General features: G+C 34.8%; 1 protein-coding gene across 5 annotated transcripts in view; it reads right to left on the bottom strand.

The window, feature by feature from the left end:
- LOC131031599 (uncharacterized) overlaps positions 1-13,528 on the bottom strand; it is a 250,528-nt gene that overhangs the window by 146,774 nt on the left and 90,226 nt on the right. For all 5 annotated transcript variants that reach the window (XR_009103063.2, XR_009103062.2, XM_057962752.2 and 2 more), the window contains 5 exons: positions 12,449-12,611; positions 12,192-12,306; positions 7,099-7,174; positions 6,714-6,896; positions 6,117-6,277 (listed from right to left, as the gene is read on the bottom strand). Coding sequence is in view for 3 of the 5 variants with exons in the window: in XM_057962752.2 (XP_057818735.2) it covers positions 6,117-6,277; positions 6,714-6,896; positions 7,099-7,174; positions 12,192-12,306; positions 12,449-12,611 (698 nt within the window). In the remaining 2 variants the exon portion in view is untranslated. The remainder of the gene's footprint in view (positions 1-6,116; positions 6,278-6,713; positions 6,897-7,098; positions 7,175-12,191; positions 12,307-12,448; positions 12,612-13,528) is intronic.

Below are 13,528 nucleotides of genomic sequence, written 5' to 3'. Positions count from 1 at the left end.
ACTTTTAATGGGTAAAAGTTTAGAACATTAAAAACTTGGCAATAAATGTTCCTTTTTGATGAATAGGTTGCAAATTTTAAAATTAAGCACAATTTCTTCAGCCAGCATGCTTGGCTGTTCCTTTCTAAACTTCACCACATTTCATTGTGTCTCTACATTTTCAGCTATGTTATTATTCATATTGCTACCCTGGAAAATTACTTAAGTAATAAGCAAACCATACCAATGTAAAGCTCAGTTAGAGATCTTTAAGAAAAAAAATCTCCTTCACGTTCCACCTATCAGAAACCTGATTTGATTAGTTCATCTATTTCGCACTCAAATTCTCTCTCTCAAGATATTCTGCTACGCCCTTATTTATGTAATAATGGGAAAAGTGATTTTTAAAAGGTTTTTTTAATAGACTCAACTATCTTGATTATTTGATTTATTTACTTAACCACTGGGAAAAATAACATCGTTCCTTGCTAACTCATATGAAGTGGAGAAAAGAAAAAAGCTTAATTGTTTGACTTATGTACTTGAGACTGGGAAAAACAACATAACTCTCTGCTAACACATATGGAGCCGGAGAAAAAGACAAATGGCACGCATCCATACAGCCTTTGGAAATATGATTTACTTTGCTAAGACGATTAATGTAGGAAGAAACAGGCAAAATGCTTCAAAGAGACAATCTAACTATTTGAGCTAATCTAATAACAACCAAAAGATTAATTCTAAAGCATGCAGACACAAATTTTAGAAGACAACCAATATGTTAATTTAATACAAAATTGGTTCGAGACATGCATCATTTGGGCCCCAATATAAGGGCAGCGATGCAATTCAAATTAGGACATGCAACTATATGAATAATGATACAGCTATGTTATATACAAATGTAGTCACCAAAAACTGTAGATATGGAGTTGAGTATGAAGTCCATGTTCCTTTCATGAAATTTTTGGTACCTACGATATAATAAAAAGGAAGAAAAATGACTTCTGAAAAATCAAAAACAAATGTAGCATTAATTAATGCATAAATATTTGGCATCAAATGTATAAAAATCATTTCCTTAGGCTTTATTCAAGTATACCTGTCCTGAAGAAGTTCCGAGACACAAGTATGGGTCAAACACATACCCTAGCCATCCACACTTTTTCTATTTTTCTTTTTTGCACTAGCCATTTCAAAAAATGATAAGATGGATAGGAAAGGATCAAATGTCCCTAGGACGCATAAGGATATCTCAAATGTCCCCTAACCATCCCAAGGACAGCCAGCCCTCCTCATAGCTGTGCAATCAATTATTTTTTTCAAAAACGTGCTAAATCAAAAAAATGATTGTTCTACACTTACACACCGCACTCAGCCAAAAATCAACAAAACAAAACCTCTTCATCTCATTCTAACTCGTTTTTACATGCCAAAAAAATCATTTTGAGCAAGGTTTGAAGGTGCAGCTGGAAAAAACAGCATTAGTTAGTAGTGAGGAGAGAGGTAGCAAGAGAAGTGGAAGAGATATGTGATTCTTCCGCTTGTTTTTTCTTCTTATTTTTCAAAGTTTAAAGGAAGAAATGCATAAAACCTTTCTCCTATTTTCAGTTTGCACTTGCACTATTATTTCATAAAAGATCATAAAAAGCAGAAATGAGAGTAGTGAAAAAGAAATGGAAGAAAGAAATCAAAATGTGAGAATTTCGTGCTCAATTGGGGATTCATCAAGTTGTGGGAGTGTTGTGGATAAAAGCGAATAGCCACAAAGCCACTTTAGTACCCGTTGTGATGTAATCACACATCGCTCCATTGCAAATGGGGACCCCCTTGTTTTTCCTTTTCAGAGTTGTTTTTTGGTGCCTTGAGGTTTTGCCACCCATCTTTTCGAAATTTGGAGGAGTCATCAAAATCAATAAGGAGTGGTCGAAAGAGTGTTCTGGAGCTACAAATGTGCTTAGACAGGTTGAAGGAGTAAAAATGCAATTTTTCGGGATCAATTCTGACAACTTCCTATTTTTATGAAACTTACTTTTCTAGCTTGTTCTAAATTTTAAAAAGTTTTGTTTTTGGCATTTTGGGGCCAATCCAAGAACCTACTTTTCTGCTTTTCTTTTTTCTAAAAATAGAAAGTAGTTGTATTGCTTTTTCTAGGGTCGTGGGTATTTTCAGAGTCGGAAAGAAAGTTAGGCCAAGGGAATTCATGGTCAGGAATGTTAATAAAAGATCACAAGAAAATGGCAAAGGAAGGAATTCCTTGATTCCAAATGAAGTCCATTTTAAACATGGAAGAATTCCTAAATCTACATCAAGTTTGCTCTATTGTGCCTTGCACACCCTCCCCATCATCGACAGGGTCCCCCTTTTTGGTTCCTGCATCTTCGAGGTCCCATACGAGTTTTGTCTAAGTTTGCGAAGTGGTGAGCACGAGAAAGAGGATAATGAGTTCAAATGGTAAAGGCGCCTGAGGATGGCCTTATGATAATGATAGGCAAATTCAAACAAAATGCCAAAATGTCTTTTGACACTTTTACCAATTAAGGTCGAGTTTGGTCCCTTAGTAAGGTGAAGGTAATAAATGAAAAAATGCAAGGAGATGTTTTAAGCTCAAAATCGCATTTTGCCTCAAAAAGCTGAAATTCCCCCTTACTAGCTCACTAGTCATGTTTTTAGATCGAAAGGAAGGTTTTTACTTCACAACACCGAGTTTTCTCCTTTAACCACTGGGGCGTTAAGTAAAGAATGAAGGGTGCGTTGTGTATTAAGGTTCGCATTTTACCCATTAAGGCCGAGTTCCACCCCTTTTTTTTAATCAGCCAAGTGAAAGTTCAACAAGTTCAAAACCCTAAAGATGTCAAGGGGCACACCCAAAAAGTTGCAAAGAACCTCTACCACAGTGCAGAAGGCTAAAATGATGCTCTTCCCAGAGTTTTGGAAGACAATGACAAGTCACAGAGGTGCTAGAGGCAACATTCAAAAATAGAAAAGGAATAGCTGGAAATGACAAGAATTTGCATTTATTGTAATGGCAATTATTTTAATGTAAAATGACAAATTTTGGGCCCTATTCAATGCAATTCAAAGGGGACCGAAAGTTAGTTGTTCACCCAGCTACCAAGTTTGTCTTTTTGTGTCTTGAGCCACATGCACTTAGTCTTGTAGTGGGATTAATTGAAAGTACTTAAAAAGTGGTTGGAGGTAGTTAAGACCATTAACTAAAGGTAGCTAGCCTTTCTAGAGGGCAAATCTAGGCCATTGAATCCTAGCCATTCATTCAAAATGTAAGATCTATAAAAAGCTAGCACCTATCTCATTGTAAGGAGTTAGGAAGTTAGAAAATAGAGGCAGGACATAGATATTAGAAGTTAGAAATGGGAGTAGAGTATGAATTGTCAGGCAAAATTGTTGTAATAGCCGTTGAAGCAAGTGAATACAGAATTGAAACATTGTGTTTTGACTTTTGCCTTCACTTGTTTGCATGGTTTCTTTTCATCAACTTTGTTAATGTTCAATGATTTTATTGGCAAAGTGTGACGATATCTGATTGATTTTTGGTTCATACCATTGCAGGTTTTTTGATTGGAGGTTTTTAGTCTGAGCCTTTTAATGTTGTTAGTTCAACTATCAATTTTCGTCTAAGTTGCACAAGAATTGGGTACTTAATGTATGTTCATGGTCTAAAAACCCCTTTTGTTTTCCTTTGGAGATTGCACTAATTCTTTGGAGTTGTGAGTTTATCTCTAGCTAATAGTTTTATGAGAAATTTGTCTATCTTCAGCATCAGCGATTAGCATCATTGTCCTTAGATTCTCTAAACCCTATCCTTTTGCTATTTATTTCAACCAGTTTGAGAAGTAAAGCATCAATCATATTGCCATATCAAATGCAAGCCAACTTGTAACGTGTAAGTCCCCTTAAGATTACCAGCAAATCCAATCAATAATAAGCTATACTAAGCATAGTCATGACCTGACATTAGAAACCTTGAGGTTACATTGTTTGGATAGTCAGAAGGCATACAAAGTGCCCTTATCCAAGAGAGAATAGGATAGACTCTGTGAATTCTTTTGTGTTGACAGAAATACTGAATTTCCCCATAAACAAGACCTACCTTAGATGCCTTTGTAAGAGGGATGCAGGCTCCTTTAAGCCATAGACTTCTAGTTATTGTTTTGATATCTGTTTGGAACATTTGATGTTCCATGAGTTTTGTATACAATTGTCAAAATTTAAACATCTAAGTGTGCTATTTCCTTCAACTATAATTTGCATTTATAATTATGTGATTGATGCATATTTGTGTATGTGATTAAATTAGCTTCTACTTCATGATGTTATTGTGTCTTTGAGGCTTATTTAATAAAGGGTGCATGAAACAAGTTTTAAATCCTTAAAACAATTTAAATTTCTTGGGGTTTTCATTAGTCGAGTCTTTGTAGAGTCTGCGCCGAGTTTTTTTTGCCGATTCTCGAGTCTCGAATCGAGTCACCCTCGCCAACTTCGAGTCTCATTTCTATGATCCATACATCCTTTATGAATTTTTAGTTATATAAAAAATTTGTAGATTATGAATAAGGGTCTGTAATTTTTATATTTATTGATATATCATATATGATAGAACATTATAATGTGCATTGAACTAATTTTTTGATCTATAAATGAAGCAAAACTACTTATGAGTTCTCTAATTCAGTTTTGGGCATGTTTTTTAAGATTATTTTACAGATTTATGTGTTTTTACTTGCCAATTTTTTCTCGAGTCCCATGTCCATGTTTTTGAACCATGTTGGCAACCTTGAACCCACTAAAACTATAGATAAAGGTTTCAACAAATCTCCCTCTAATTTATTTGTCATTGTTACAACACATCATGTTAGAACCAGAAAATTTGTCAAATCAGTCCTATCCTATGTTGTGGATAGGATTCTTTCAAACAATTTTCTTTTAGGTCAACCTTTGATACATATGATGCAATTTATACCCTCAATTTTCAATCCCCTTTCAAAAAATCAGTCTTCTACAGTTGGAGAAATTCATTTGGTAAATGCAAATAAAAATCCTTACCAACACCTAGATGAGTCCCTCGTACAATATGAAAGAGAACAACCAATAAGCCTTCTACTACTAGCCCAAATTAAGGAAGTCTATCCAAATGAAGTCACTTAGCCAATTAGTATGAAAACTTGGCATTATGGAAGATAGAAAACCCAGGCATTTAGCTAACACACCTAATCATCAATATAAACCTGAAAATTTGCATCACACCTTGTAAAAAAATTTAAATCTATGTGTATACACATTATATTCCCACAATGAAAGGGCCAACCACACCTTGTTTTAGGAAAATTAGTACTAAAATTATGCAACTAACTTAATAACCAACTTAGGAAAGGATGTAAGTACAACCCCAAACAAATTTCCTTGTACCATATTTCTAAGGTCTGTGGTCATTTACCTTTTATTTATGAATTCTAATGGTGTGGATCTCTAAGATACCAGTTCTTGTCTAAAAGGGCTAGGTCCAGGTCCTAGTTCTTGCCCAGTCCTGGTCCGGGCCTGGCTCTCCTTGGGTTCCACCTGGGTAGGACCAGGGTGAAACCCAAGGAGAACTCGGGAGGACTCAGGAGAACCAAGGCCCGTGGGTTCCCAAAAACAGGGCCCACGAGTCATAAAAGACCAAAAAGCAATTAAAAAAACACCTTTTTTAATATTTTTTAAACATCTAAACCCTAATTTCACCCCTTATGATGCATGAAATGCATCGAAACATTCATTCAAGTTTCAACTCATTTCATTTGCATTTTTGAAGATTTTTTCTCTACAGCCAGGTTTCTTAGTTTTTGCATTTTTCTTTCAAGGTGAAGACCACGAAGGTGTGACATGCATCAAAGGCGTAGGAATGGAACTTGAGAGAGACATGGCTAGTAGAAGTGGCATTCCATTCAATGGTGGTTCAATTGATGCTGAATTTGAGCCACTTGATGACCTTGGGCTTGTGTTGGATGCACTACAAAGTATTTACCAAGTTGCAAGTTTGTGTTAGGATAACCTTCAAGGTAACGGTTTAATTACAGATAAGAAAATTTCAGATGCTACTCAAAACTAAGGTTTAACTGCATCAAAATAAATATACGTACGTATTAACCTCAAGAAGACGAAAGCTACTATCTGCCCCAGCAAGACAAAGTAAAAGTGGCTCTTTCTTGTCAAAACGCAATGGAAACCAATCAAGCTCCAGCACCAGAATTCCTGCAAATTGTGGTTGCAAAATGGCATTTGCCAATGGGTCTTGTGTATCCTGAAACAAAAGAAATGAAACATTTATTTCAATCAGTTACATATTAATCTGGCAGGTAAGTAAAAACTGTATAGCAGAGTAATTTTAACAGATGACAACAACACTACCCTTCATATAAATTGCATGAAGGAAATAAACAAACTTTTTCCTTACAGAATATAAATTTATCAGTTTGTATGATTCCCCAAAACATAAACATATCCTTATTTGTTATTGTACCGTTAAGAGAAATAATATGAAAGAGAACAAGCATAAAAGCATTATAAGTCACAGTCTGTAAGATTGTCTTGAAACAAGACACCAAATTGGTGCTAACCAGTGCTCAAAAATGATAAAAATATTTTTGGAAAATCTTCTTCATCTAAAAGTTATCACTACCTAGATCTATTAAAATTTGATTATTTCCACCAATCAAATGATGTTAGGTTTTCCTTACCAAATCATATATCGAAAATGTATTGTCATTAAAAAGCACAGCTACACGTCCTCGACTCTGATCCCCAACTACAACTGGAGCGAACTTGATCCTGCGAATTCCCCCCCTGTGAGTGTTAAATGACGATGACTGTCCACTAATTACATCCCACCACCGTATATTTCCTAACCTGTTGCCCATTACCTGAAAATACAGTGCCACATAAAATAAATCAAAACCATGTGCATTTCATAGTTTCTAGTACCAATGATATCAGTATGAAAGGGAAATAAACATATTTCTAATCACACAGCACAAACAAAACTATCAGAAAGGACTTTGAATTGATGGAAAAGGGTTAACTAATATAGCTCAACTGAACAAATAAGAGGTTCAGTAAGTATACCACATGAGGCAACCGATAAGCCATTGCTGTCACTAATGCATCTGGTGAAACAAATGAAGATGTGGGCCACTTGGGTCTGTATGAATAAGAAACAGAGAGAAATAGTATCCTGTTAGAATACGAGTTACAGAGCAAATCATTTTATTTAATTAAAAATTAACTAGGTCGAACTGAGTTACCTTGAGAAGGCCGTTTTGAGTGTGTTAATTCAATATCAAACATTTAACATATCAAACCTTTCTTTTTTCCTTTTCTAGACTTACCCTTTCACTAAGTTGACTGGTTTGAAATGTATCTTTAAGTTTAGATTGTTAAACATTTATTCCTAAACTATGACTTGCTATGATAATCATCCCTTGTATGCTATCTACTATTATCATTTCGATTTATAAATAAATTCCAGAAGATATGAATTCTGATGAAATCCCAACTGGTAACTTGTCAAGGTTTATAGCTTTTTTGAAAAGGTGTTAATTTGAAGTTTACATACATTAATAAGTGCCTCTTAGATTCGTTTCTATCAGTTTTCTTCAAAAACACCCCTAACAGCCTGAAAGCATTCAGCTAATCGATAGACTAAAAGATGCATGTTGCGAGTATACTCATACATTAATGTCATTCAGACAATCAAAATGAAGAAAAGCTATACAAAGCCTTGTAATTTTGCAGCACAGATGAAGCTCAACTGCACACTTCTGTGAGACAAGAAGAAAGAAGCTACCACAAAGAATCTGAAATGCACGAGTAGTAAACCAGAGCCACAAGTATTTCTCAAACAGAAAACATATGTGGAGCCTCAATTCTATGATGTTAGAAAAGAATAATAAGCTCCAAATGCATACAAACAAAAAATTAGAGTTAAAGGAAATGGAATGTTAGGGAATTTCTGACAATATCTCAGTCACATGCAAGGCACAGAATTAAAGAAAGTGAAACTTAAGAGAGAACAGAAGAACCACAAAGTTGATAAATACACGAAACAGCAAGGGGTAACAAGCAACATTGAATGAAAACCTAGTCATTGATTGAGTTATGGAAATCAAAGGTTTGTTACTGACGGTAGAACTCTCAATATTAAGACATAGCTGGACGGATGTAAAGCGACTAGTAAATGCATGTAAATTGGACATTTTGGACAGTAAGCACTCAAGTTACTACAGCACTTACTCCAGTCAGAGTGAAAACTACAACATAGTTGGCATTACGGAAACCAAAAAAATTGAGATGACCGCTGAAGAGCATAATACGAAAAGAATCCAAAACAACTGAGAATAGCAATCATTATAAGTTAATGTATAAAACTATAAATAGCCAGAGATTGATACTAAATGTAGATGAATCACATATATCTGCATGGCTACCAGGTTTGAAATTTTTTATTTGTTTAAGAGATCCAAAAAATTCAGAAATTCTGAATCTTCAAAAAGGTTCAAAAAAAATTCAACAGCAATAGAAAAATCTATAACTGGACAAATCCATCCAGTTCAAAATATTTGGACCAAGTTGGATTTGATAACCAAGCTTATCAGAGTAATATGTCCTCAACTACATTACTGGTTTGTTCATAAAGCCCCTGAATCTAGGTTTGGTTCATACCAATCCACATCCCCCACTCAGTTGTCCGCTGCCCTGCAAAATAGGCCCGGTTACAGCCAGGTTGACTCTAAAACAGACCTAGGAAATTCTAAGTCCATTTTATACGACGAATACAAAACTTGGCTCGAACCCAGCTAAATTTTGATATTTTTTTCATTTTGTACCAAAACCTAGATTTATCCGTGGTCATCACTTCCTTGTGCCATAAGTACTAAATGTCTGCGATAGATACATTCGGCCTCTTTCTAGAAAAGGCCGTTCATGCACTGATGGCAGGCCTTTTGATGACCTATATATTATCACAGAGGATTTCTTGTGCCTCTTGACTCCTCCATTGCCCAAGCCCTTCCCATCATTTCCCATGGAAACATTTTCTTTTCTCCACAGGTAATAACTTTTTTTGCCAAATAAGCCTGTTTTTGCTATCAGATTGGCCTACATGTGCCTTGATAGATGATCACTCAGATTACAACACTACTCAAATCACAACGACCATTTATTATGCTAACAATCATGGTTACTCTCATTGTGTCCGATGAAGTCTCCAAAACTTTCACAATATCCAAATCGTTCATTTCTCCCCTTTCTTCTCTCCCTATTCTTCTCCTTCCCTTTTCAGGTGAGTCCGGTGATGGCTGTCATGGTAAGAAACAAAGAATGTCTCAGTTACTATTTCAATTAAAACATGAAGACGTATAGAAACTGCATATTTTTCCTTCCAAGAGAAGGATTATTGATATTCCATCATATTTTAGCACTTTCTTTTTGAGTTGCATTCTCATTACTAAATTAGATCTGCTTTTATATTTACTGCTTGATTCAGTTAATTTCTATTACATAAAAACCTTATATTCTAATCTAAGTTACTTCATTAAAATTATTATCATGATGAATTTAACCCCACATGTGAGCATCACCAAAAGGCCTATATAGAGGTGAATATCCCTTGAAGAGTAAAAATGCTAATAGCTGAATTGAGGACTAACTCACATCATCTTTACTGGGAAACAGGTATACAGAAGAGACAAAACAAAGAGACTGCTGCAAGGGTATGTATCTTCTGCACAGCTGAGGCACTTTACTGAGAGTGCAAACCTTACAGTGACATTCGCATCAGTTACAGGTGTTCTTTAGCAGAATTCGCTTTTCAAAATCTCTTCAAAAACGAGAAGATTGGGAAAACAAAAGAGTTCATCATCAAAATAAATAGCAAAAGATCAACAATACAGAAAGCTGCAATGGCTGGCTCAGCTGTCCCTCAGTTTATCTTTGGCCAAATGAACGTTAAAAATCTTCTATTCTATTTTATTCAATGCCTTCCTTACGTTTATAATTTGGTTAATATTCTTGCTTACTCTAAAGCATAGTTCACAAACTAAGCCTCAAACTACTTGGCAAAACAAAAATTTCTGGCTCAACAAAAACTCAGAAATTTTTAAAAATAAAAGGAAAAAACACATTGTTTTTGAAAAATATAAATTTAACTGTATCAAATGAGTTTGGCAGGAGGTTGGAGGCAACGCCATGAATGAGGTGGAGGACCACCCCACTTCGCAGGATACCGTGTTAGTGCCCCTAGTGCATTCCCTATCATGGTACAAGGCAAGGTCCAGATGTGGAGCACCCACCAACAAGCCCAAACAAACACCTTCAAAACTGACAAAGGCCTTCATGCCACAACATTTTCATAATTGTTTTTAAAAGCAAAAAACTATTTTCATAACATAAGCAGATAGGGCTTATAAAGCCACCTAAACATGTTTTTGCAGTGTCTAAAACGCATTTTTGCGAAATTCCAAAAAATTGCTCTCCAAATCCCCTATAAAATCCTTGCAATTTCCTGTACAATGTTATAATGCTTGGATGTTTGTCTAACATGAGCATGTAGGGCTAATAAACCCACAAAAACGTGCTTTTTCAGCACTTCACATGCAGGTAAGTCTAATCCTCAAACTCACCAAGTACTTGGCAAATAACTCGAGCAAACTTGATAAAACCAAAGCAAGTTTACTCTGGAAAAGTTGGGAGCAAGAAAAAATAGCGAAGCCAAGTACTTGCCAAGTTTGCAATCTATGTTTTAAACCATTTGCTGACACAATTTAGATCAAGATATTCACATAACCCTAAAGGTGACTGCAAATGTGCATCATTCAGGTGAATAAGTGTCATTTAATAAATAATTTAGCTTACAAACTATAGGCTTTGGACTAGACCATAATTTCTACAATATATGTTAGAGCATAGCATGTAAGGTTTATTGTGTTTCAGATGAACTTGGGCCTTAACTTCACTCATCATTACAGGACACAATTAGTATAGTTGCTTTTCAATTACTTTTCCTCAAATCATACTCAAATTCAGATTAATCTAACTGTATGTTAATTCTCTGTAGGTTGCATACTTAATGCCTTCTATGCCATAAAATGCTAGATATATTTCATGTAGATATTAAATGCACATTGAGCATTCTTGTGTCTAAGGACCTATTACATTTCACTTGGCAAAAATTATAATCATTTACTTAAGGTAGTGTTTAAGGGTCTCAGAAACACTTGAAGTGTTTGTATCTTATTTTGTTAAGAAACTTTTTATTTCTTACTGCTATCTTTATGTTACTTGTACACTTCAGATTTATAGGCACTACACATGCATATCATGTCTTTCATTCTTCTTGCATAGAGATTTCTATGCTTGATTCAAACCAGACTTTATTAATTGGTTTCTAGCTAACTCTATTCTGCTGTACTTCTGGATTTATCATGTCTTCCAGCTGCACAAGGATCAAAAACAATCCTAACTTCCTCAATAACACATTCTACATATGCTCATAAACAGAGATTAATTAGAGAACTTAGATTAATCATTTAAAAACCCTTCCTCGTGGCTGGGAAAGGTAAATGATCCACAGACTCCACACAATCACTTGTCCCTGCATCGAAGCATTGGCCAAACACTTACCCAGATCTCAGATCAAAGGTCAATACCATAAATATTGTGAAAACTGATGGAGCTGACTGAGGGCATATTTAAGCATAAGCAATGAAATTTATATCAATATAAAACTGAAAGATAAGGATAAGTGTGTAAAGTGAAAACTAGACAACATCTCTGGCAAATCAACCTATACAAATAAGATTCAAAAGAATGAAGAACTCCGCACATCATGTCACATAATTTCTATATAAGAGTCTTCCCTTATAACTTTGTCCATCTGAAGAAGTCCATACTTCATGTTAGATAATTTCTTAAGATTCCTCCCCAATAAGATAATGCATCTGAAGAACTTCAGACTTAGTCACATAATTTCTAGATAAAATTCCTCTCTTATAACATTATGCATCTTAAAAAAAATTGTATTCTTTTTTAAAATGACAAATAAATCTTCCCAAGGAATTTTTAGTAGATTGCTAATATCTCAATATTCACTAGCTAGGCATTTGCTACTCCTATAAATATTAAATACAGATCTCAAAATCAACAAAAAGAAGAGGGTCAACCTGAAATCTCGAATTCTCCTGCCACGAACCTCAAAAACTCCAATAGATCCATTAACTAATGCAAATGCAAAACTTTCACCCGTCTCTTCAGCTGCACCTTCAGATGTACCTGACTCTGCCAACTCAATAATGTTTCTCAGTTAAGCATAAAAAGCAGGTAATATGATGACCTTTCCAAGTAGAGAAAATATGTTTTATCAAACATACCCCCACTTCTATGATGCAATACAAATAAACATTATCAGTTGATTCCTTACTTGAATTGGCAGAATGTGCACTGGTTGCTGCTAGATTTGAAGCAACAATGGGTTGTTCTTTAGAAAAATTGGACGGCTGCTGAGATGATGATTTTTGTTGTGGTTTTGGGACAGGTGGCAATGCCCACTCCATCACAGTGAAAGGAAGTGCTAGTGACCTAAGCTATAAATAAACAAGAATGGCGATAATTAACTTCTCAAAAAACAGCAGTTCAAACTACGAACAAGAAATTGATTATTCATTGAATTAATATGCTTGCTAAGCTTAAAAATAAGAAGCCATACACAAAAATTTATCAAAGTAAATATAAGCTGCAGCTAGATGAAATACCTGCAGCCAATATGCCAGAGGGTAAACTATCAAGTGCAGAAAGATATCAAACAAAGTTTTTCAGAATGGTAGAACCACAGTTTCCTATTCTTGTCATATCTCAATAGCAATCTACTACCTAATTCAAAGATATGCTATCATGTTCTCAAGAAATGTTGTCTTAAATCATGCAGTTCTTATTTCGTAGTAACAATGAACACACAGGTTCCTATGCTGTATTCATATCTTGAAGCCAATCTACTTTCTATTCCATAGACATAATTTCATGTTCTCAAAAACTGTTGACTAATAAAGTCATGGCACTTCATCATTCTGCAGTATTTCGAAACTTATCCTTCATAAGACTTTCAAGAGCTAATTTGTAATGTCCCAATTTAGAAATATAATTTAAAAATAAAATTAAAATACACGAGAATAAAAATAGAAATTAAATTAAAATTTATAATTAAATATCAATATATTTATTTAATATTGATTAATCATCCATTTATTTCTATAAGCAATATATTATTAAATAATGAATAACCATTTATTAAATAATGACTAAGCATCTAATGATTATTAAATAATATATTATTTATAAGACAAGGGCAGCGATCCATTATATACTTATTAAGGCTGTGTACCATTACACAAACTCTAATTAAGGACACCCAAGGAAACACATCCCTTCACATCAGCATCTACGTGTATAAGAAGGCCCAGCAGACCATGTTGGAGGGGAACCTTTGGAGGGAGATAAGGCAAAG

Source organism: Cryptomeria japonica, chromosome 2 (genome assembly GCF_030272615.1).
Source record: "Cryptomeria japonica chromosome 2, Sugi_1.0, whole genome shotgun sequence".
Classification (NCBI taxonomy): domain Eukaryota; kingdom Viridiplantae; phylum Streptophyta; class Pinopsida; order Cupressales; family Cupressaceae; genus Cryptomeria; species Cryptomeria japonica.
Note: the sequence above shows the minus strand (reverse complement) of the source record. Positions and strands in the feature narration are given on the sequence as shown.